Raw genomic sequence first — 26891 nt, forward strand, 5'->3', positions numbered from 1 at the left:
ATCAGAATGATGTTGGTCTCGTAAAATCATTTGGGAAGTATTCTCTCTTTTTGGATTGTTTGAAATAGTTTTAGAAGGAATGGTACCAGCTCCTCCTTGTGTGTCTGGTAGAATTCGGCTGTGAACCCGTCTGGACCTGGGCCTTTTTTGTGTTGTAGGCTCTTAATTGCTGCCTCGACTTCTGACATTGTTATTGGTCTATTCATAGTTTCAGCTTCCTCCTGGTTTAGGCTTGGGAGGATGCAGGAGTCCAGGAATTTATCCATTTCATCCAGGTTTACTAGTTTATGTGCATAAAGTTGTTTGTAATATTCTCTGATGATGGTTTGAATTTCTGTGGAATCTGTGGTGATTTCCCCTTTATCATTTTTTATTGCATCTATTTGGTTGTTCTCTCTTTTATTTTTAATCAATCTGGCTAGTGGTCTGTCTATTTTGTTGATCTTCTCAAAAAACCAGCTCTTGGATTTATTGATTTTTTGAAGGGTTTTTCGTGTCTCAGTCTCCTTCAGCTCAGCTCTGATCTTAGTTATTTCTTGTCTTCTGCTGGGTTTTGAGTTTTTTTGATCTTGTTCCTCTAGCTCTTTCAATTTTGATGATAGGGTGTCAATTTTGGATCTCTCCATTCTCCTCATATGGGCACTTATTGCTATATACTTTCCTCTAGAGACTGCTTTAAATATGTCCCAGAGGTTCTGGCATGTTGTGTCTTCGTTCTCATTGGTTTCGAAGAACTTCTTTATTTCTGACTTCATTTCATTGTTTACCCGGTCAACATTCAAGAGCCAGTTGTTCAGTTTCCATGAAGCTGTGCGGTTCTGGGTTGGTTTCTGTATTCTGAGTTCTAACTTGATTGCACTATGGTCTGAGAGGCTGTTTGTTATGATTTCAGTTGTTTTGCATTTGTTGAGCAGTGCTTTACTTCCAATTATGTGGTCAATTTTTGAGTAGGTGTGATGTGGTGCTGAGAAGAATGTATATTCTGTGGATTTGGGGTGGAGAGTTCTGTAAATGTCTATCAGGTTTGCTTGCTCCAGGTCTGAGTTCAAGCCCTGGATATCCTTGTTGATTTTCTGTCTGGTTGATCTGTCTAATATTGACAGTGGAGTGTTAAAGTCTCCCACTATTATTGTGTGGGAGTCTAAGTCTCTTTGTAAGTCATTAAGAACTTGCCTTATGTATCTGGGTGCTCCTGCCTTGGGTCCATATATGTGTAGGATCGTTAGCTCTTTTTGTTGTATCGATCCTTTTACCATTATGTAATGGCCTTCTTTGTCTCTTTTGATCTTTGTTGCTTTAAAGTCTATTTTATCGGAGATGAGAATTGCAACTCCTGCTTTCTTTTGCTCTCCATTTGCTTGGTAAATCTTTCTCCATCTCTTTATTTTGAGCCTTTGTGTATCCTTGCATGTGAGATGGGTTTTCTGGATACAGTACACTGATGGGTTTTGGATTTTTATCCAATTTGCCAGACTGTGTCTTTTGATTGGTGCATTTAGTCCATTTACATTTAGGGTTAGTATTGTTATGTGTGAATTTGATACTGCCATTTTGATGCTAAGTGGCTGTTTTGCCTGTTAGTTGTTGTAGATTCTTCATTATGTTGATGCTCTTTACATTTAGTGTGATTTTGGAATGGCTGGTACTGGTTGTTCCTTTCTATGTGTAGTGCCTCTTTTAGGAGCTCTTGTGAAGCAGGCCTGGTGGTGACAAAATCTCTGAGTACTTGCTTGTTCACAAAGGATTTTATTCTTCCTTCACTTCTGAAGCTCAGTTTGGCTAGATATGAAATTCTGGGTTGAAAGTTCTTTTCTTTAAGAATGTTGAATATTGGCCCCCACTCTCTTCTGGCTTGTAGTGTTTCTGCTGAGAGATCTGCTGTGAGTCTGTTGGGCTTCCCTTTGTGGGTAACTCGACCTTTCTCTCTGGCTGCCCTTAGTATTCTCTCCTTTATTTCAATCTTGTTGAATCTGACGATTATGTGCCTTGGGGTTGCTCTTCTTGCAGAATATCTTTATGGTGTTCTCTGTATTTCCTGCATTTGAGTGTTGGCCTGTCTTGCTAGGTGGGGGAAGTTTTCCTGGATGATGTCCTGAAGAGTATTTTCCAGCTTGGATTCATTCTCTTCGTCCCCTTCTGGTACACCTATCAAACGTAGGTTAGGTCTTTTCACATAGTCCCACATTTCTTGGAGACTTTGTTCATTCCTTTTTGTGCTTTTTTCTCTAATCTTGGGTTCTCATTTAATTTCATTGAGTTGGTCTTCGACTTCAGATATTCTTTCTTCTGCTTGGTCAATTCGGCTATTTAAACTTGTGCTTGCTTCGCAAAGTTCTCGTATTGTGTTTTTCAGCTCCTTTAATTCATTCATATTCCTCTCTAAGTTATCCATTCTTGTTATCATTTCCTCATATCTTTTTTTAAGTTCCTTAGTTTCTTTGCATTGATTTAATACATGTTCTTTTAGCTCACAAAAGTTTCTCATTATCCACCTTCTGAAGTCTAATTCCATCATTTCGTCACAGTCATTCTCCGTCCAGCTTTGTTCCCTTGCTGGTGAGGAGTTTTGGTCCTTTCTAGGAGGCGAGGTGTTCTGGTTTCGGGTGTTTTCCTCCTTTTTTCGCTGGTTTCTTCCCATCTTTGTGGGTTTATCCACTTGTCGTCTGCGTAGTTGCTTACTTTTCGATTGGGTCTCTGAGTGGACACCCAGATTGTTGATGATGAAGTATTTCTGTTACTTGGTTTTCCTTCTACCAGCCTAGCCCCTTCGCTGTATGACTGCTGAGGTCCACTCTAGGCCCTGCTTTTCTGGGGTGCACCTCTAGCAGCTGTGGCACAGTGAGGGATGCTACCTGTGTCTTTTTCTGCTATCTTTGTCCCAGGATGATGCCTGCCAAATGTCAGTCTTTTGTATATAGAGGGGTCAGGGAGCTGCTTGAGGAGACAGTCTGTTCTTTTTAGGAGCTCAATTTCTGAGCTGTGAGCTTTGTTGTTCAATCAGGGCTGTTAGGCTGCTATGTTTGATTCTGCTGCAACAGAGCTCATTTCAAAAACCCCTTTTTTTCTCAAATGCTCTGTGTTGTGGGGTTCGGGCTTTATTTTTCGATGTCCATTGAGGTGTCCTGCCCAGCTAGGAGGCAGACTAGCCACTGTTTGGCTGCCGAGGCTCCGCCCTGCTGTTGTGTGATTCGCCCTGTTCCTGCATGCTCTGCTGTGGTCTCCGCCACGCCCTGGGGTGGAGTCTCTTCATTGTAGCGTGTTGCCTCGGCAATGGCAGGCTGCGTCAGCAGTGGGCGTGTATCTCAGTAGGGACGGGTTGCCTCGGCAACGGGAGGCTGCATCCGCAGTGGGCATGTATCTCAGTTGGGGCGGGTTGCCTTGGTGGTGGTGGACGCCCCTCCCCCACAGAGCGTCTCGGACCGTCTGCTCGGGATAGTTTGAAATCGCGGTTTTGTTCGTCCCACTGGGTACCCCGAACGCTCTGTCCCTGCAATCCCCTGGGCTGGCCTACTGTCCAAGTCTCGTTCAGTCTCAAGTCCAGCCCTCTCAAGTCTCAGGTTGCTGGTTCAACAGGGCACCCGGACAAGCGCGCCCTGTGGGGATTGCTGGGTAGGGCCGGCCGCCGCCGCCCCATCTGCCGGCTTCGCCAGGCTGACTTACTGCCTGGCGTCCCGTGTCTCCCTTACACTTGGGAGTTTCCCCGTTCTGTGGGCAACAAAGATCAGTCTGGAAATGCAACTCCGACTCACCTCTTTGCGGATTCAACTAGAGCTCCAATCCTGGGTTGTTCTCACAGCGCCATCTTGAGTCCTCTCCAGTGGCATCGTTTTCAAGTGTCTACTCCAGAGCTTCTTACCACTGCATCGTAGCCTCAATAGATGATCCTTGATATGGAATCAAGATAATTAGAAACATAATAATGACAAAAGAACTAGACAATGGACACCCTAAATAACTTGAAAGGTTAAAATTGACTCTTTTGACATGATGCTGCCTACTGTGAATTTGGTGACATAATGCCAAGGATATTTCCGGTCCAGTCCATGTGTCATGAGTCAGTATTTTCAAGTTCTGCATGAAAAATGATGTATAGGCTGGGGGTCTGGAAATGAGAGCAATGCCAGAAAGGTAGGAGACAGCAGGAACTGGATACCAGAAGGCCAAGAGCAGTGAGAGGCAGACAGGGAGAAACTAGTTCCTAATGGCTTGGGTAGGAAAAACTGGTAACTCCATCATACACATGTTGTTATGAAAGTAAGTTCTTTCTTCCCCCTACCCTTCTCTGATCAATGTGGCTGATGTGGGATGCCTGGCCAGCAATGGGTTTAGAATGCAACTGATCTGAAATTTTCAAAGCCCTGAGGGAAAAGGAGTAAGCTCAAGAATCTGGGAGAGAAATCAAGCTAACCCGAGCTGTATAACCAGTTATTTATTTTTAATGGGGAAGAATGGGAAATAAGGAGAAAACAAACAGAGAAAAGCATGGGCTCAGGGGATGGCACTGAATAATTGCGAGACCTTAAGAGTCGAACTACAGCCATCATAGTGCATTCAGCAGTCCATTTATCCAAAATGTCCAGGCTCACCACTTCTAGTAATCAAAGGATCAGCAAATATTTTTATTAAATCATGAAGTCATGGAAAATCCAACAAAAATGAACAGAAAATATTGATTCCTATCTGTGCCTTGTATTAAGTTACTGTAATCCTGTACATGACATTTGTAAGTGTCTAGGAATACTTCTGCCACATTCTAGAGTTCTTGGTGAATGTTACTTTCTCTTCATCCTTTTTTATTTGTTCATACCCAATTTTTGCTGAGGATAGCAAGATACTCTCTTCATATTAAAAAGGAAAGGAAGCTTAGAAAAATGTGAAGTTTTATTTCAGATAGCCAGTCTTAAATACATAAAATATTTCTGTCTATTTCTTGGTTTGTCTCAATGGCAGCAGATATTAGAGATGGATATATTACCCGTGTGATTCTCTGAATGGTTTATTGCCATAATTATTTAAATTAAAGTCATTATATTTGCCATCATTTATATTTTGGGTACTTGAAAAAAAATAAATAATATCTTACCATGACAGTTTCCGAATTCAAAGAAAATTATAGTTTCCCTCTCCTTAATTGAGAATATTCAGAGAAGCAAGATGCTTATGCACATGCTTTGAAATTATCACCTGAAGCAGTAACTATTAAGCTGTCTTTTCAAGTGCTGCTTGGCTTGCATTTTTAATAATATTTGTGGTACCCTGGACTTTGTAAGACAAAGACTGAATTGCTTGGCTTATGGTCTTGAAAAATCCTGCTATTCTGCTGGCTTTTATTTGCTAGCAGGATTTTACTAGAATATATTGTCCAGAAATAGGGCTTCTATAAGTGATTAGAGGCAAAAACATATGTATATATGTTTATGTTTTATACTGAAAATTCATCTAAGACAAATATTTAAAACAGAAATAAGGTAGCATTTTTATTTCCTTTTTATAAGGAGATTTTTGATATCCTCCCTTTTACTAATTCAAATAATATATATTTCATTAATCTGATTGCAGTAAATGGATCAATCTTACCATTTTACTTGGTTAGTTGACATATTATTTTGCATGAAATATTAATCATGATAATTGGCACCACTTATAAAGAGATTGATACCTAAATCACTTCGGAAAAAAATTGTAAGTAGTTTAATGTTGGAGTGCTGAAATGGAAAGCTGGTTTAGAAAATCAGGAGCTAAGTAGAGTTTATATACATTTTGAGAAATGACAAAAACAAGATTGAGTGAAATAAGTGAGGCTTTAGGTAAAAACATAATATGAAAGTTGTTTGGCAAGATAAAATCTTGATGTTACTCTCTTGTGAATTTAAGGAGCTCAACAGTTTTACCTCATTAGCACCTTTGCTTATATCTGCCGGATGGCAGCTAGACTTTCCAGAGGAGCCATCTGATGTATAAGATTTATTTGCATCCTTTGTGCCCATGCATTTTTCAAATTTTGCCTTTAGAACAGAATCAAGAAATAATGCCATATTTAATTTCATGTCTAAAGAAATAAGTGTCTATGAAGTTTTTTTATCTATAATAATGTCTGAAATCACACATTCTGGATTTTTTGAAAGTCAGTATGGTTTCATTTTTCTTTGTGTTTCAGGGTTATTTTAAAGATTTAAAGCAAAATTATATATCTAGTTTTTACACACAGATTTTTTTATAGGTTTCAGAAATTCCTTAAATTGTAATGACATCTTTATGAAGAATAAAAATTTGGCTCTGTACTGTTAAGGAAATGGTTGTGTTACGTTGAGATTCTCAAAACTGGAGTATTTTACTAGGAAAGAGATAAATTTAGACCTCTTCTTTGGCCAAATAATGTTTTGGAAGCTAAATAAATTGTACTTATTATTTTTTTTTTTTACATCCTGTATATCTTCAGAACTCTTAAGGCCACTATGCATAAAATAATGCCTTGATAAGAAAGAATTAATGGGGTCCCAACATATCACAAGAAGTTATTAGTATTCAAAATGACAAGGCTATCCATATAACTAATCTGTAATTTTTAATCTTTCTTTCATAACTGTCTCCATGTTTATATATGTAGATAAATCTATGAATTAATATTTAGCTAGCTAATTTGTGAGAGTCCTGAATAGATGGGTTCAGTGAAATAAAGATCTATATTAATTTCAAACTAATGAATTTTCTTTCAACTTATATTACATTGATGTGTCATTTGTGACATTACAGAATAAATGTGTTTATATGTTACATTTTTCTTCCTTTTTTCTCTCAAATTTGTGGTCTTTTTTCCCCTCATTTCATTTTTTGATTTCATTTCTTTTATTTCCCTGAAAGTTTCTCTACCCTGCTTATATATACGCTTAACTTTATTCAAAATATACCTGTTTTCCTTTTTCTGCTTCATTTTGTTAACCTTACCCACATTTAAATTTCTTTTATTTTTTTCTCAGAAATGCATGTTTCCCCCTCTGCCTGGGACATATTCATATGTGTTTCTCTTTGAGTTATGTTGGAGACAAAATATAATAAGTTGTTAATTTACCTAATTTAAAAATGGCAATAAAAAATTTGTGATTCTCTTCTCCAAATACTTTATATCTAGTTCCTTATGTAAATACCAAATATTGAGGATATGAATGTTTCTAAATCTGAATTAGTTTTCTTTTATAATTTTTGCTATAGTTCCTGGTTATTTTATATTTTTTGAATGTTTTTATCTTTCTGTTTTATATTGTACAGTGGGAAGAGATTGGTGAAGTGGATGAAAACTATGCCCCTATCCACACATACCAAGTATGCAAAGTGATGGAACAAAATCAGAATAACTGGCTTTTGACCAGTTGGATCTCCAATGAAGGTGCTTCCAGAATCTTCATAGAACTCAAATTTACCTTGCGGGACTGCAACAGCCTTCCTGGAGGACTGGGGACCTGTAAGGAAACCTTTAACATGTATTACTTTGAGTCAGATGATCAGAATGGGAGAAACATCAAGGAAAACCAGTACATCAAAATTGATACCATTGCTGCCGATGAGAGCTTTACAGAACTTGATCTTGGTGACCGTGTTATGAAACTGAATACAGAGGTCAGAGATGTAGGACCTCTAAGCAAAAAGGGATTTTATCTTGCTTTTCAAGATGTTGGTGCTTGCATTGCTCTGGTTTCTGTGCGTGTATACTATAAAAAATGCCCTTCTGTGGTACGGCACTTGGCTGTCTTCCCTGACACCATCACTGGAGCTGATTCTTCCCAGTTGCTTGAAGTGTCAGGCTCCTGTGTCAACCATTCTGTGACCGATGAACCTCCCAAAATGCACTGCAGCGCTGAAGGGGAGTGGCTGGTGCCCATCGGGAAATGCATGTGCAAGGCAGGATATGAAGAGAAAAATGGCACCTGTCAAGGTAAGAGTTTGCCTCCGGATCTGCAGGGGCTGTCTGCTTCAGTTGGATCATGTATATGTATTTCCTCCAATGATTATGAGCAAATGACCTTTTACTTTGCTAATTTATGGAGATTATTTCTCTCAAGTTTGATTTTTCCCTTTTCAGAATTTTAAAATTTCTGGCAACTGTGAAAGATTTAATGTAATATTTTACTGGATATACATAATTAATACTCAGAGTGTCTGACTTGCAATATAATATTTCATATTCACTTTGCTTTTAGAAATTTTATTTCTGAAAAACTCAAACCAAGGGACTAGTAACCTTCATTGTATAATTATTGTCTGCTACTTCTAGTTTCTCTCCATGAACTTGTTTTCTATTCTTTATTTGCTGTATAAAATTTAAATGCAAAATCTTAGATTAGACATGTTTTGGCATGTTTTTAACTGCCTTTTAAAAATTCTTCAGAAAAAAAGTTCAGCCATATGAACTTTACAGCAAAACATTTGTAAACTGACAGGATTAGTTTACTGTGTTGTTTACATATGGTTTCAATTACATGCTTGCTTTTTAAAAATTACAGATCAATTTTAAATGCATAATAAGCAGTGCTCAACAAAAAAATAATGATTTGAAGATAGAACTGATAAAAAAGGTCACTTTAAAGCAATTTGTCCTTGGGGATTTTTTTTTTCCCCTGCTTTTATTTTCTTTTAAATTGAAACTTGATCATGCATGCTTCTCTCTTCATTTGAAAATGCCCTTATATTGCCCGCAGTATGGTGAGTTGGCCGTTTAAACTGGAAATTTGTCAATGGCTTTCTGGAACAGGGGAGTATTTTATGTCAAAGGGAAGAGCAGTTTATAGGAAAGAAAACAAGCATTTTCTATTTAAATTATTCTCCCTCATGACCCTGAACTTGTTTTCACGATGATATGAGTGTACTAAATAGGTAATAAAAGTTAATGAGTATTAACCGAGGGAAATCTGAATGCTGAGCAGACACTTGGTCCCACCTGGTATCTTCAGGTGCATTTATTTTTCCTAAGTCCACTCTATTACATGAATCAAACTTCCTCATTTGTTCATGCTTGACTGTAGATTATCGATCCAGGGAAACAAAACTAGGGAAATTACCTGTAAATTGCAGTAACTTTGGTTAATTCTCACCAGAAACACATTACACTTCATTTGAATTTCCTACTTCAGCATCAGCTTCCATTTTATATCTTTACAATACCATCTACAGTTAATTCTGTTGTTTTTCTGTGAAATCTATAACTTTCTACACCTGATTTTATATATATGCAAGCACATCTGAAGTTTTTGTTAAATCAAAATTGTGTTTTTAAAATGCTTCTAAGCTTATTGAGGAAATGAATCACAATTTTTTCAAGATTTGAATTAAAGAAACGTTCTAACTCACAGTATATTTTGTTTTTTGAGCAGTCTTACTGGTTTAAGGTGAAGTTTTATGTAATTGAAGGATCAGAAGCAGGAATTATAAGCAATCAATTGAATTTCTGTCTAAAATATTGTAAATTTAAATCTTATTTATTATTTCTAAAACTTAACTTTGTTTATTAGTATTATGAAACAATATACTATACTTGGCTGTTTGCTTATATCATTTTAGAGAATGTGTGCTCACTTAGTTCAGATCACTATGACCTTTGTCTTTACTTTGATTGACAGATAGTATAAGAGGCCTCTCTCCACGTTTTGAGGATGCATTTTGATTGTTGATTAAATTAAAAAATTCTGCTGGTAATAATCACAAAAATCTTGGGAGGTAGCTTTCTGACAGGATGCAATGCAATGTCAACTTAGTGCAAGGGTTAACACACATCTTTAACTTCTCACATTCTTTTCTTAAGAATTGAAAAGTAGAAACTTAATTGAGTGATGGTGGATTAACTAGAGAGTTTACATTTTAGAAAACTTTACTAAACTGGACTCTGTCTTAATTTATGCATATATCTTTCTTCCCTGATAGTAGGTGCAGTGGTTTGCAGAGGTGATGCAAAAAGTTTACTGCACAACCCAGAGAATGTTTCGTACATATAGTCTTTATGATTAATGTCTGTGGGTATTTTCCTATGTACAAGTGGTATGTGATGGCACTCCAGGAAGAATTTCAAGTGTTTATTATATACATAACTTATATAATTGAATAACTCATTGAGTGAATAAATAAATCTTAAAGGTTTGCTTCACAGAACTAAAGCATCATAGATATTATTGAGACATTTCTATCTATAGTAATAAGTAAATGTAAATGTGTGTGTGTGTGTGTGTGTGTGTGTGTGTGTTTTAAATGCCACTGTGACTCCAGCTTATTTTACAATCTTAATTTGCTAGCCTCAAGCCTCTAAGTGGGGATCTTGATGATTTGAAACCATCCTTCAAAATAGGCCAGCAATTTTGGGATCATTCTTCACATCTCTTTTCTACTCACTATCCAGTTCCAATCCATCACAAAGTATTTATAGAAAGGACCACTCAATTTTCTCTTAAAATCTTCTACTTCTCTCTATTTCATTTTTCCTTTAATGTAGAGGTAAACCTTATTGAAACTTTGTTTTCAAATATAGTGAATTACTTTTTATATAGTTTTGATTTTTGAACCATATGAATGCATCACCTATTAAAAAATGCAAATGTTCTTTTCACACACCCCTCCCATCCCGGGAACCTCCCCGCCGTCACTCTCAAACACACATTTCATATCCTTAAGCGGTTTCCTTCAAGACAAAGTTTTTGTCATTAAGAGGCTGCATGGTTTTGCTCCAGTTATCTTTTGTGACTCATCTTAAATTTTGCTTCCTCCCCTTCCCTATGCACTAGCCAAGCTAGGTTTTCTCCAGTTTCTCAAAGACAATTTGCTCATTTTTACTGCTTGTTTTAAGAATATGTTCTCTTCCTGTGGATTATTTCTGTATGTAACATACATTAATTCTTTAGATCTGTGCTCCTGACCAGTCAAGGCTAGATCAAGCCTCACTGTTTACTCATATAGCTTTCCTTCATAGAACCATCTAGAACTATAATTTTACATCTATTTGCTTACTTGTTATCTGTTTAATTATTTTTCTACTCCTGTTAGTCTACATACTCCTTGATGACAGGAGTAGCCAGGACTATGTACTCCTTAACCTAAGAGATGAGAAAGAAATAAAAAACCAAAAGGGAAGGACAATGAATTCAAAAGAGAGGACAGAGAATCTTCAAAGACATAAAAGACTACTGTGTTTTTAAATACCACTTTGTGTTGAATTATTTTACCTTTGTATTATCTGTAAAAAAATTCAGTGGTCTGAAAATTGATTGTCATGTCTTTTAACTTAATCATTTCTTAGTTCTAAGACTCTCAGGCCAAATTTCATGTTCAAGGTATTAAGGCATATGTGATTGGTACTTCATATATTTACTATTAGAGAAGCCAACTTGGTGAATTTTACAGACCACAAAACACCACATATTTAAATATAATACAGCCATAGTCCATGATGGCATTTAATTATTCAGTTTCTTGATAATAAAATGATATTAGAATTTAATGTAATTATATTATTAAGAAGCTAAAGTTTGAATATATCTGTGGCAATGATTATCATGTATTAATATTTCTTAGTCTGTGCTGGAGGGGATTGAGTACTTGCTGTCATATCATGCTCATGTGACTTGTTATATGTGCTTTGCATGATGGAGTTGACACATGGCCTTTTACAAACTAAACCTTCAGGATTCAGAATGCTAGGCAGCTCATTAACATATGGCCTCAATCTAGACGACCAAGCACTGAGTTTGGAGTCCTGGTCAATTTAGCAATTTGCGATCTGTCATTTTCATATAACTTCTTCTCATTTAACTTTCTGTAAGAGAATTATAGACTACCTCACCCATAATAATCTGGTTTTGACGAGGTAACAAAATACTCTTGTTTCTATTGTATGAACATAAAATATAGTGTATACTTATTTTTGTAAGTCTTACTTATATGCCTAAATTTTCTGTAATAAACTGATTTAAGTCTACAGATTTCTTTCTTGGAAGTATTTTTTATTTTCAGAAACAAATAATGTCTCAAATCCATTAATCCAAGTACATTTTTCCACTTGTATTTTGTATTATTTCTGATGAAATTCATGCTATTTTTTTCCCTTAAGATTCATGACTTTTTTTTTTAGTAAAAATGGTTAGCAAAAACACATTTTAGAAGTTTCTGCCTTTTATTGAAGTGAATGTTTTTGACAGAAGTAATTGAGTTCACATGAATCAAATGTTGCCTGCTGAGTTCTCTTGTGATTATGTTGCTGACTTACTCAGATGCAAGGCAAGACCACTAATCTTCATCAGTTGCTAGTGGAATGAAGTAGTAATTTGAAATTAGCTCCAGATAATTATAGTTTCACTTATATCAAATGGAGGAAAGAGATTTAGATTGTGGGTCACTGCCAAAACCAGAGTGAAGAAGGTATATAGCACATGCTAAAATACAGGATAAGGAGGGTTACACGTCAAGGGCTGTCGAGAAAAAGTACTTAATAATTGTCCAACTAGAAGATGATTGCACAGCAAGGAAAATATAGTGAAAATACCCTATTCAAGAAAGAGCCTTGATTCAGAAATAGTACTATTCAGCATGGAGTAGGATGTCGATCATTCATACTTCTGGTCCATATTTATGATTGAAACAAATTGGCTGGAAATATAGTGTATTAGGTGTTCATGTAATTATGCATTGGAGAGCCTAGTTATTTTTAATTAGGCACATTACCAAAATATATCAAAGAGGTTGAGCTTTTGCTTCCATTTGGCGTGTTATTATATATAACAAAAGGAACCTATTTTAATTTCAAAATTGGAACAAATAATGGAGATTATAGAAGTATAGGATATCAGAGGTGCCTGATTGTGATTTGTTGGTGTGTGTGTGTTCTGCTTTTGTGAGAAATTACAAAGTCAAGAAAATTAAATATGAAATCAAATTATTTCATCCATTTACAAATATTATATAAGATAATAATTCAAATACTCTTTTTCCCCATTTTAAGTGCTCCCTAGCCTACTTTTAGATTAGTTGTAATACAATTTTAGAAAGTAGCCTGCATTTAGTTTTTTTTTTTTTTTTTTTTTTAAATAAATCAAGGATTTTCAACACTGGCACTATTGATGTTTTTGACCAATTATATATATATATACATATATATATGTAGCTGGTGGGGAGGGGGATGTTGTCTCTTTCATTGAAGGCTATTTAGCAGCTTTCTTGGGCTCTTCCCTCTAACACAATAGGACACTCCACTCCCCGATTTGAACAGTCAAAAATGTGTCTAGACACTGCCAAATATTCCCTGGGGTCAAGCATCACTCCCAGTTGAGAATAATTAATCCAAGTAATTGTCACCTCCCCAAATGAACACACATGGCACTAACACAAAATACGTTTATATATATGCTTATGGACTGGATACCTTTGCAAAAGTGAACTTTTTTTTTTTAATTTGAAAGAAGGAAGGAGATGTACATGTTTAAATGTGACTGATTGAACTTGAATATGGTGGGAAATATGCTGCTTAGAAGAGGCAGCATACTCTAGTAGTTTAACCACATGAATTCTGAGTAAAAATGAAAAGATTCTTATTCTACCTCTGCCATTTACAAATGCCATATCCCTGTGCAAGTTACTGAATCTCTCTGTTCTTTGCTTTCCTCATGTCTAACTACCTCATACCAATCTTGCGAGATATTATATAAAAATTATTTGGCACACTCCCTAGCACACTGTATTTATTCAATGAAGATTATTTTTTATAGCTCTCATTAAAAATAAAATGCATTTATAGGCATATATGTCTTCATAAAATAAAGGGTAGCTACAAGTTATAAAAATATCTAGTTTTCTTTAAGTAGGTAGTATATTTCTGAGCAATTTGATTTATCAAAGAATAACACCACATTTTTTCCATTGGGCGAATAAAACTATGTAAATATTATATAACTTCCTTTATACGGATTTTGTTAGAAGTACAAAATGGAAATATTTGCTCTCTGAGTAGACATTTTTACTTTTCTATAAGTTGTTATTGCAGTGGGCACTGTATCCAGACTATACAATCCCTGTATTCTAGGAATGCAGATATATATGCATACAAACATGCATATAGACTAACATCTACAGTTAAAATGTATGAAATTTTCTAATGGTGGTATAGTTACCTAGGGATAAAGTGTGCTATTTTAGATACGGCAATAAGAAATTTTTTTTTTTCTGAAAAGGTGGCATTTAAAATAGAAATGAGGGGAAAAAACTATGAAAAGTATGAGAAACATTACAGCAAACAGAGGGAGCTTCCAGTGCAGAAATCTATTTTAATATGTTAATTTTATGTATGTCTCATTTCTTTCTAAAATTACACTTAAAATGTATTTGCATATTAATATCTGAGAAACAAAAGACCTGATGATTCCAGAACTTATTAGCTAAAATATGCTGTTCTTCCACATTTATTATTATCTTAAAGATAGAAAACTCCTAATAAATATCCAGGGTCAAATGCATACGTATCAAACATGAAACAATCCCGTTTTTTTTATGAGTTGTGTTGGTGGATGGTTATTTGTAAATTATTACACTTGTTGAAAGTATAAAACCAGTGTTTTTCTTAAAGAACTTGTTTCATTGGTTTGACAATGGTTAGTAACTAGTGACTTCTGCTATATATGAATGGATGAATACAGGGACTTGGCAATGAAAGAAAAGAGATGGAAGAACCAAAAACCTTATGATTCCTTTCTGGTCAAACTTTTAAATCTGGTTTGCACTCCAACTTTCTCACTCATAAAAGAAAGTATACTAGTGAAAGTCTCGAGCTTGTATATATTTTTAGTTTAGAATAAATGTAACCGGTAAATCCTATACCTCATCTTTATAGTAACAGTAATAACTACTTTGTAAATTTCACTTTGGGCAGGTCTCTAGGATGTTTTATATGATGATGACATGTTCCATATTGTTACTGTGCAAATGAATCTTAACATTAATGGACTTGAGTTTCATCATGGTCATATGGATGGAGAATTAATGATTATATTTTATGTTGAAATGTCTCACACTTGTGTAAACACTTATTAATAATAAACATTTATTAAAATAAGATGCACTGGATAAGCTCCTTTTATTATAATGCATTTTATAAAATGATAATTATCAGGAAAATATTTTAATGATAAAGACCTCATAGAAAGCTTTATATGTTTAAAATTCACAACATTTAAATGTTCCAGGAAGCCAAAAAATGGTCCTTTTGTTTTATTGTTTTCTTCTTTTCTTATTGTTCAAACACGATCAAAAGATAAAGTCTGATAACATAAATCAGAACAGCTCTCATGGGAAAAGTTGTGTGTACAGAGTAATTTGATGGTGAAAACTCAGAGTATGATTTAGGAAATATTTCAGTATCAGTTCTCAGAGTCTTGAGAACTAATAGTTCCAAAAATGAATGCAAATGATAAAAAACAAAGTAGCCAACACTTGCATAAAATAATTCAATAGACTTCAGACATTAAAATTGATCTTTGAAGGCATCAGGAGGTATTTGTGTGTGTAGCAAATAAATGGCATTAGGCTTAAAAATGACGCTGGCCTCAGCTCCAATCTCACTGTACCATGTAGTGTATGTGTAACTGTGGTCAAGTTACAAAACCAGATTGAGCCCTGTTTTCTTCCTCTGTGAAATATTAAATGTTATAATCTGTACGTGTAAAGTGTTCATGTAGCTGCAAGTAATGTCTGCCTACTTAGAAATGGTACATGGACTGGAAGCATTGCCATCATCTGGGAATTTTTTAGAAAGGAAGAAGCTCACCCTTACCAAAGAATATTAAATCGGAATCTACATTTTAGCCACATGCCTTGGTGATTTTTATGTACACTCAAGTTTTAGAAGCAATGAAAGTAAGCACTCTTGCAGTGAGTGTGTTTTTCTTTTTTATTTCATAGATTAGGGTACTGAGATACAGATAAATTAGGACCATGTAAATATATAAGGTCAAGAACAGTAATATATGTATCATAATCCCTTTGTATATATGTAAAAATAGTACAGTATCAATGTTTTTTAGAGCCATTGTGCATTAGTTGAGTGTTTATTCTCCCCTCAAGGTGTTCCTTAATATACTTTATCATATAGATGGAATTATTTAATTTTTGATAGTATATAGATCTAGTAATACTTCTGATAAGTGCATTATCACTTGAGAGTTACATATTCACTACCATTTTTTTATCCTATTAACATACATAGACAATATTTGGCAAATTAGAGGAAAAGTCAAACAACAAAAAAATTGAGAAAAAGTAGAGACGCATCCGTGTTTTAATGAGTTAGATTTATAAATTAGTTGTTTATTTTGCCCCCTGTTGGGATGCTTGTCTTTTTCTTACTGAGCCAGAGGAGTTCCTCACATGATATAGCATTTCCTCTTACTGATATGCATTATTGAGACCAAATTTTATCTAATTCTTCTGTGCTCAACATTTACAGTGCAACACAATCATTTTTAACAGTGATATTGTTGACCACACCAAGCAGAAATTCTGATATCATGGTATGGTGCTAGCCAGAGGTTCAGTATTTTTAAAAATGTTTCTTAGATGATTGTAATATGCAACCAGGGTTGAGAAGTGTTGTAACATTTAAGATTCATGAGTTTTTAGCTTTTGGTGGCTAATAGGAATTTGCACCCCAAAACCTTACCCAGGGAAGGCCACTGATTTTGATTCTTGAAGATTGTGCTTTCTTCTCCCCATTAGGAGGTCATCAGGTAACAGCCTCTTTGTGATCTCACTGTGCCCATGGGCAGTTTTCTTTTTTCTTTTTATTTTTTAACTCTGTGTCCTTAGTGTGTAGCCAGATTTTCAAGTTTCAGTATCTGTGAAGGTCTCCTCACTTGGTACAAGGCTACGGCCTTTTCTCTTGGATTCTGAGGCATTAAAATTCAAGTTCTGCGTCATCCCACTGAGGTTTCAGGACAGTCAAGGATATGCTCTGGCAGTTACCACTTCAGGCTTTGGTTTTCCCTTTGTTTCTGCCCTGTGTGGATTGCCCTTCCCAGAGATTTTTAGTTTATTAGTTTTAATGGAATTTGTGTTGAAGCAAAACATAACAAGAACCTTTAATTGTTATATTTAATTCAGGATTTTTATTTTAAGGTGTTTGTAGCTGAAGCATTTTCAGATTTTCTTAGACCTTCACATGGTTGGTACTGAAAGCCTTCTGAGAACTCACAGATTGTAAATTGCATAGCTCCCTAAGCATACGATGCCAAATACAAAATGTTTATTTTTTTAAAAATAACTGTGGACCCATAGGAAGATAAAATTAGTGAAAGATAAATAATTCCATTACTTGAACCCCCCAATACTAAATTCACAGTTTTTTATTAGGTTTAAAAAAAATAAAGAATGCTTATTTTTTACAGGTATGTTTCATTTAATTTTATCTAAAACTCATGTTATTTTACTAAATAGCTAATATCTGAAAAAGTACTAGTTAAGCTGTCTGAAAAAATTGGCAAGTAAAGTAAGTTTCATCTGTTAATAAACATTGTTACTTTATCATTGTAATGAACAGAAGAAAAGCTGTAATTTTCATTTTTCTTCTTCTGTAAGTAATGTTAGAATTAAAATGATTTACATGACTTCGGGAAAAAAAAGCCCCTATACTTCTGTACATTTTTTCCTCTTTTCTAATCACAATCTCTCAAGCTTTTTTAACAAAATAAAAATAAAAAATTAAAGGAAAAAATGCATCTTGGCTTTGAGAAAGGAGTATCAAATAAATATATGAGTGAAACTTGGGAACACAAAACTTATTTTAAGAAAGGAGTATGAAACAAATAATGAGTGAAACTTGCAAACACAAAACTGTATTTTAATAGTTTTAGCATAAAGACCTCTGAATGATATGATCAAATTAAATTTTTTTCATCAGTGAACTCAGTAAATATAATTATGTCACCTGTATAAAGAGAACAAAAGGCATGGATTTAGAGGTGTTTTGTTAATACTGGTTATTGAAGTAAGATTAGTAGTATTTCTTTATAGTACCAAAAATGAAGGTATAATACAGGTGAAATAGAACCAAATATTGCTCTATTTAATAATTTCTTAATTACAAAACTCAAGAGAAACAATGATTTTTTTCCATGTGGAAAAATGAAAATTTTTATTTTAGGAAGGGTAATAACATATTTACTTTTTTAGCATTTCTTGTTTCCTTATCTTAAAAAAATAACATATGAGTTGAAAATTTTATGAAGGTTGGTAAGCTAATAAGGAAAATGCGGTCTGGTGTCGGGGGTTGGGGAAGGGATTAAGCTGTCCATTATTACACAACCACAGTATTTTAATTTTAGCCGTAGAATCATATATTTTACTTCAGCCCCTTTGTTTTACTTTTTGACTTTGTACAGTGTAAATCATACTTGATCAGAATGGTTGATTTGTAGTTTTAATTGTATATTACATCAATGATAAACCTGAATAAAAAGCACTGCTACTTATTAGGTCCATATTAGGATTAATATGTTAAATGTTTGTGCTTCATCTGTATAGATTTATTTAATGTATTCCTGGATGGATCATCCTTGAGAAAACTACTTATCCACTTTAAAATGTTGCATAGAAAACTATCTAACTAATAGCAAGTATAGCTTAATTTGTATCTCTCTCTCTCTCTCTCTCTCTGTGTGTATGTGATTGTGTGTGTGTCTCTCTCTCTCTCCAATTTATGCTACTCATACAAAAGTATACCTTTTACTGAATTTATATAATCTATTGCCTTTAAATTTAACTCATACAATAGTCCAGAAAGACATGTCAATTATTATAAAGCAGGAAAGCATGGAATTACTAACCCTGGTATAGTTCTTTCTAGGAAGGGTATAATTCACAATAACAATAAAAAAGTGAATTCTAAACTATACATGATCTCATAACTGGTTTTCATTACATTAAAATGCTTTTATATCCTTTTTTATTTGTCGTCATGTGTGTGGATCACATCTTATTTTTAAATATTTTATTCTCTTTGGTGCTTAAATGCATTGTCTGTATTTACGGCTGACCAGCAGTATTTCATCTATAAGAAACAAAGTGATTTGTTGATATGCTTTGATCTTTTCTGATCTTGAAGATTTCTTGCTCATTTGAGCACTGTAAAGGTGTAGTTTATAAAAGAAAAGGTAAGGAAAAAAAGAAGAACCCTAGTTTCGGGGAAGTAACAATTAGAGCAAATGATAATTTGACTGATGGATAACTCCATTTCTTTGATGGAATTGTTAGCAGTAATCAGACATGGAGAATGAATGCTGGAAAGTTCCTGCTGTGTGACTGTAAAAGAGAATCATAATACACTACTCCATATGCATAAGAGCTTTTCCTCTGATGAATTCACAGAATTTTGAAAGGATTCCATTAGGACATATCTAAGATCAAGTAAAAAATGAGACTTTCAAAGTTTTATTTTCCATTTTATGGGTTGGAAAAGTCATGTGATGTGATTTCACCAGTGTGTCCTGTGTTTCCCTTAGGCTTCCTTCTCCCACACTACTTTTATGCCTCACAATCTAAAAGCCATGTAATTACTTGGTCCTGTGAACAGTTTTTCAATATTCACCTATTCCCAATATTTTCTAATGCTAAAAGCTTCTTTTTTTAGAACCAGACTGACCTGTATTATTTATTTATTTTAAATTCTCCTTAGAAGGTTCTGTGTGTCGTCTGTGTTTGCTCTCTTGGTTCAAGCATGATTTAATATGTCAACACTGGTTTGCTTAACCGCGTTTGATTGTCTTCCATACTTCACTTAGAGCTAGGCAAGTCGCTTTTCAAGAATGTTGCTGCCCAGATAAATGAAATGTCACAACAGTGAAGACTCCTTGTTTTGTGACAGCAGTGGCTTTCTTTGGCACAGTCAGTGGTTGGAGAGGGAGGTGGGTAGGGAATTTAAACAGTAATAATAGAGCCCATTTAAGTGGGGTTGTGCTCCTCAAGGCCCGTACAGACTAGCAGCAATAGAATAATGTACTTAAATTTGGGGGAACTCCACTCTTTCTACAGGTAAAAATGAATTTAAGTCCAGAATAAGAATTTGTTTTCCCATCATAAACAAGAAAAAAAGGTCTGTTAGCAGTTTAACCAAGTAACACTCAAAGAAATCAAGTTTTGGTTGGATTTTTCCGTACTTTATTACCAGGCCCTGAGTTGTTATTGCTCTCAGTACATAATGTTAGAAACCAGTTCATGCTAAAAGATGTTTTCACTGTCTTTCACAATAAATGTATTGTTTATGATTTCAAAACCTGGATTAGATTTTAAAGATTCGAGGCTCATAAAGCTTCATACTCGGCACAAAGAAAATCCTCGATACAAGTTAGTTAGATTTAAAAGTTTAAAGCAATTTCAAATTTCAATGAGATAAAATCCTAGACAAAGTGCTGGGGGTTTCGTTTGCTTCTGCTTTTGTTTTTGTGTTTGCATTTGTTGCTATTGCTGCCCCCACCTTGGCCATTGGAGCAGTGGAAAATAGGAGCATGCTCAACCTGGTACCGTCTGACCAAGCCAGCGACTTGCGGCCTTTAAAGACTTGCGAGCTTTCTAAGAGTTGTTGGTGTGAGTGTAAGTGTGAACATTTTTAATTTCAATTTAAAAGAGAAATAAACCAGACCAACCAGGCATGTTGTTAAAAATTAAATATATGTTATAGGAATAGAGACACTGTTAATAAAACACCTTGATCAGGAACTGAGGGTATAAGAAACTAAGCATTCAGGAAGCAGGGCATTGGGTGAAAACTTTTACTTCTGGTAAAAATCTGATGAAGGGGAAAGTCTTAGCCAAGGGCAACCTGTCATCATCAAGGGAAAGACCAGCCAGAGCATTCCTCTGAGCAGACCTCAGGAGAACATAGTTATTTTCATCTGTAGTTACAGGAAATGGAAAGAAAGCTGAGGAGAAAAGGAGCTTGTTCCTAGAAAATACAAAAGTGGGCTGATGGGAATAGTTTGACTTTCAAGTGGAGTATAAAAAGCAATAATATAATAGAAATAAGGGAGATCCGAAGAAATAAGATCTAAGATTCTGAATATCAGAATTGTCAGGATATTTTAACTGGACTCGTAAGGCAAGAAGAAGGGTTGACACATATGCAAAGAAACCTGCTATATGCCTGTGCTGTTAAATGTTTTATTCATATTCACTCTTTTAAGCTTGACAACATCCTACAAGGCACCATTTCAGGGGCAGCTGAAAGCTCATAATCTTACTAACATCACACAAACTAAAACTAGAAAGTGGAAAATTGACATTTGAACCCATTGTGTTTGTTTCAAAGTCTGTACCTTTTTATTATATGTTCTGCAATAAAATGCCTTTGGAATTGTTTGATTATGTCGCCTCGACTTAGATCACCTATGAGCTTAATCCATCATTTGTAGGAGCTGCACTGGAGTGCACATGAGAGGGAGGCACACCAGAAAGACTTGGGAGCCACAAGAGTTGTCCTTATAGAAGAGAGATTTGGCCCCTGTATTCAGACCTGAGACCAGAAAGGAAGAACATGTAGTAGCAGGAAGATGGAGCAAACAAGCAAAGCAAAACTGAGTGAGCAAAGCAAAATAATGCGTTAAGAGGGTCTAGGATTCTGAAGCTCTTATTCTAGATAGTAGAGACTGTATAATTAGGCTCAGTGAATAGTCAGGAACCGAACTACACTTTTTAATGGAAACATCCAAATGGGGGTCAGGGGACTTTTGGCATAAACTCAACATACATGTTGTATTTGAGTGAGAGATTGTGTCCAGAGGTTAAAAGTTCTCAACTCATTTCTGACTTTTTGCTTTGTACATTCTTAGACACATCAGCTGCTTTGCCTTGTCTGTGCCTGAAAATAGTATAGATTTTTTTTTTCTTTCAGTACACGTTTTGGCCTTCGGAGTATTAAAGTGTCATTTGCATTCAAGTTTTGTTTTTTTTTGTGTGTGTGTGTGTTTGGAGGTGTCGTATGGAAGCAGTAAAATAAAACTGCACTGTATAAAATAAGGGAGGAGACTTTGTCAGGATTCTGACACGGGAGCATCCTCTGCACCTCATGAAGCTGGTTGGATCTTTAGATTTTTCATCTCCACAGTAAAGAAGCTAAAGGATTCTTCATCTCACCATCACTTCCGAAATTATACACTTAGCAGGTACATGGTTTCTGACTGGAGGAGACTTTCAGTTTGAAGTGATTTCATGTCATTCTTGATGGTGGGAAGCTGAAAAAATGCAGAACACAAAACAACACAATGACAAAAGTAAAAGCAAAATAGAGATGTCTTTATAAGCAAAATAGTATAATTAAAATAATTGCTATTCTCTGATGATTGATCTTAATGAATACATCATGCTGATAATGAAGACAAATGTCTTTATGTTCAGAAGTGCTTTAGAAAAAAGAAAGTTCATATCCATGGATTATCTCACCCAGATGCATGCCACGTCTATAGAAAAGAATTTAATCCTCACAATTACTTTACCAGATATATACTGTTTTTTTTTTTAATTTTATAATTGGGAATAAATGAGGTTAATGTAGACTAAATATGATTTCCAAGAACCCTGAGTTAGTAGTTAGCTTCAAATATAGCTTTGCTATGCTTAAATATATATTACTTTTGAGAGAAAAAAAAACATACCAGGATATCTAACATTTTAGAATGTACCACATTTTAGTTTTTAATTGAAAAGGTAGATAAAGTTCAGTTACTAGAATTACAGGGGAAGGAATATATAGCCAAAGGACAAGTATAGAGAACATTGTAGTACTGACATGAAGAAAAATGATAACTACTACCTGTTTTTAAAAAATCAAATTCAAAGATAAATATTTGCTAATAATTGTATAAAAAGAAGACATAAAAAGAACTAATTCTATTCATATATGTATTTATATATGGCATCAGAAAGATGAAAAATATCACAATGAACATAAGATTGTCTAATTATTATATAACTTGAATCCTGACTGTACTGGGAAAAGTTACATTAAATTGAGTACAATTAAGAAATTGCCAATATATGACCATGTTAAAGCACAAAAGCTGGTTTCATATTATTCAAAATAACATATGCAATCAAATGCTGTCAATATTTACTTATGTTTTCTCATTACTTACCTATTTAAATGATTCAGTAATGAAGGAAAATCTGACTGCAAACCCAATTTCCATACAAGTACTCTCTCTGTCTCTTCCTCATTTCTTCCCCCACTTTCCTTTTCCCATATTTTTTCTCTTTATTTTTAGAAGACATTCCAAAGATGATAACTTTTGTATTTTTCAGTGTATTTGGTGTAGAAAAGAAAGTGAGGCTACAGGTATTTTTTTTTTTTTTGCTTGTTTTAGATGATAAATATTACTGGTTTTACAAGAAGGCCTGAAAAGGAGTGTATATCCCTACTGCTGTAGAAAAATATATGTTCCTTTTCTTTCTCCTGTGTAAGTAGTTTCTGATTCATAATCTTAAATGCTTCCTAGAGTTGTAGATTTATAAGCACTGATTACAACAGATGTTTCATGTTTTCTGAATACAAAGGAGAGATACACAGCTAAATGTAACTGTAATCTCCAATAGTCTTCAGATTTTCCGGTTTTGTTTCCTTTTTTTTTTCCAAAAGAAATCTTCTTGCTTTGTTCTTGGAAAGAAAAATATGTCATTTTATTTGGATCCTGCCATTTCAGCTTGTCTACTAATAAAGTTAACATATCCTGTTTCAACTCAGAAAAACACTGACTACTTTAGCTCTTAAGGTCAATTAAAACACTCTTGGGAAATATTTTTTCTCACTAAGTGGTATTGGATCCTGGAAAACTCTGAGTTTCAACTCCTTGGTAAGATTTAAAACCTGGTTATTATCTGATTTTTTTTTCCTTTTCTTCAATTCTTACCACATTTTCTAAAGTTACTTTACTTTGTGTTGTTTTGATTTCTTTTACTTACACCCTGTTTTAATATCCTGCTTTTTCTTCTCCATTATAAATTTTCTGTAATATAAATTTATTCAATTCATTTAAATATCTTTACTCTTTGAGAGAACCTTAATTTTTAAAAAGAAAGCTATTTTGGCTGTTATTATTTTTGCCTCTTTCGAACAAAGATACTTTATTTTGTTAACTCAGAAACAGAGGGCAGAGGATGCTACCATTATAATATAAAAATATATAGCCTGGCTCATGAATATTTTTTAAATGTATATAGCACTTTTTCTGTACAATAAATTTAACCTTTGTGTTCTATCATTAAAGATGATAATGGGATAGTGATAATAATAGCGATAATGCATCTCCAACACTTTTATATCAAAGTCTATATGTCACAAACTATTCTAAGCACATTATATTTATTATGTAATTGGACACACACACACACACACACATGCATGCATGCATGCAGGTAGTGAAACACAGAGAGACATAATGAAGGTAACAGTTATTAAGTAGTTGAGTTGGATGAAAGTGTAGGCCGTATCTGCCAGGGTCTCTGCTCTTAACTGCTATGACATCCTGGTCATGGAGAGAACAGCATATCCTCCCTCCTAATTTTTTCTCAGTTTTCTCACCAAGGCGTTTACAAACCAGTTCAAAAGAAAACAACAGCTGTATATGTAATAATTAATTGAGTAACAAATACATAATTAAATAGGAAGATTTTAAACAATATTTTTGTAGTTCATTTTGATTAAAAAAATCTCAAGAACACTTAGGCACTTGATTCTTTTTATCTTACAAAAAGAGACTGATTCAAATACAAAATATTTCCATTAAAATTTACATGTATACAAACTCTAATAATTTTAAAAAATTGTTATAAACTAAAATAATAATATTTTCATTTAAAATGTGTTAATATTAAAGGTATTAGAGACCATTTTCTACCTGGTATTCAGTGTTTGTTCATACTGGTTTCTCTTGTTTGCTGTGCTATTTTTAAATATGTCAAATATGTCATAAAGAAAAAGTTGATTTGTATAGGTTATGCTTTGTCACATCTGAGTATTTTTGAGGCATTGAGAGAGCTGTGTCATGCCACTCAAAACATCTAAAAAGGACTTTATCATCAGGTTTGTGCAGGAGAATTTTGGAAAAAAAAATTTGAAATATGATTTTGTATTTTAAAAATATATTGAAATTATCATTTGAATTTCATAGTCAAGATGTTAAAGATAGGCATTTTCCATTAAGATATATTTTCTCAGACATCACTATTACTGTTCATCAAACAAGAATTTAGTCACAGAAGAAAAACACATTATATTTAGAAAAATATGATGAGTTTCTGTTGGAAGGAAATATTCTCATGACAGGTTTTGTTTATATCTTAACCATTTTGTTTATTTTGTCATTTTAAGATGAAGAATAACTTTTAGGTATGTAAATGGAAAACATGGATATAAATCAAAGAGATTTATAAGTCTAGTGGATTGATCAGGTGTTAAAATTTTACCTGACATTTTTCCAAATTGATTATTAAAATATATTATTTTAAAATTTATTTATACTTAGCATATTACATATATATTACATATATGTGTGTAAACATTTTAAATGAATTCAATTTAATATTTAATGAATTTAATGAACAACTATGTACATTTGCAAATAAGAACATATATAACTGTTGGATATATGCATTTAGTCTACCTTTTGGAAAATGCATAATGTCAAATAATACAATTTAATTTTCATTATTTTATGTAAAAAACAATAACAAAAATATCATTCTTTTTTAACAAAATCAAATTTTATGTGTTCTAAAGGGTGATAACCCCAAGCCATAGGGAAAAGTGCGGGACCACATTCAAATTAGCCTTATTGTTCTGTAATATCTTCCTGGAGTACAAGGTTAATTAGTACCATAGGCGATAATGCATTATTCGACATTGCAATCAGTCTTTTATTCTGCAGGGTCTTTATCAAATACAGATTGTTGTTTTTCTTGTAACAAAACCTTGATAAACTATTGTCATATTTAATTTTACTGAATTACATTGGTGACATATAAATTAATTCATGTACTTTAAATATTCTGAAGATGCCATTCCAATCTAGAAAACTACAAAGTAAGATTAAAGACGAATGTCCTCCTTTTCAGTAGGAGATCATGAACTTTTAAGACAATGAACAGAGATTGCTATTGCTTCTTTTAGTTTTCTTTTTTTTTACTTTTAAGTTCATTTTCTGTCTATGTTACAGAGAAAGCTTTAACAATACTTGTGTTTAGTGGTAATAGTTTTTCATTAAATGGTGATTAAATTTTTTTTTTCTATATTATTAATTTCCCCTCTCATTAGACTATAAACTCTCTCAGAGTAGGAATTTTATATATTTTTTCCATGATTTGTCATGGCAGATAGAACTGGTTTATACCTTACACATATTTTTAAATGAATTTAATGAACAAGTGTATATTTGCAAATAAGAATATATACCTATTCCCTAACAATTTAATAAGACTTCAGTTGTAGGATTAAAAACAAAAAATCTTGTCTCAATTCTAGTTTTTGTATTTCTTCTCCACTTATTTAAAAGAGACAAAGATATAACAAAGCAAATGTGGAGGTAATGGCAAACACAATACAGAAATGATTATTTATTGTGTAATTCTAAATTGTAGAATCAAATGATAGCCAGGCAGCAAGAATTCCAATGGTCATTTTCCTTTGCAGATTTTTGAGTAAATATATGTAAATTGGCAAATTTTTTCTTTACCCCCCTTTTTCCCCCAGAAATCACATAATTAAAATTGCACACACAACACAGCTGCGAGTAAGTTGCAAGAGATGTTGGAATTCAATTTTTTTCCTCTTTCCTCAGAGAAGACACACATTATTTTCATAGATAACTGTAAGCTTCACTCATCTGGAGAAGAGT

General features: G+C 33.9%; 1 protein-coding gene across 16 annotated transcripts in view; it reads left to right on the forward strand.

Annotated features, from left to right (window-relative positions):
• The window catches only part of EPHA5 (EPH receptor A5), a 355442-nt gene that overhangs the window by 69022 nt on the left and 259529 nt on the right, over positions 1 to 26891 (forward strand). For all 16 annotated transcript variants that reach the window (XM_002745798.6, XM_002745799.6, XM_008993253.5 and 13 more), the window contains exon 3: positions 7267 to 7930. In XM_002745798.6, the coding sequence (XP_002745844.1) occupies positions 7267 to 7930 (664 nt within the window). The remainder of the gene's footprint in view (positions 1 to 7266; positions 7931 to 26891) is intronic.

The sequence above is a fragment of the Callithrix jacchus genome, chromosome 3 (genome assembly GCF_049354715.1).
Source record: "Callithrix jacchus isolate 240 chromosome 3, calJac240_pri, whole genome shotgun sequence".
Classification (NCBI taxonomy): Eukaryota; Metazoa; Chordata; class Mammalia; order Primates; family Cebidae; genus Callithrix; species Callithrix jacchus.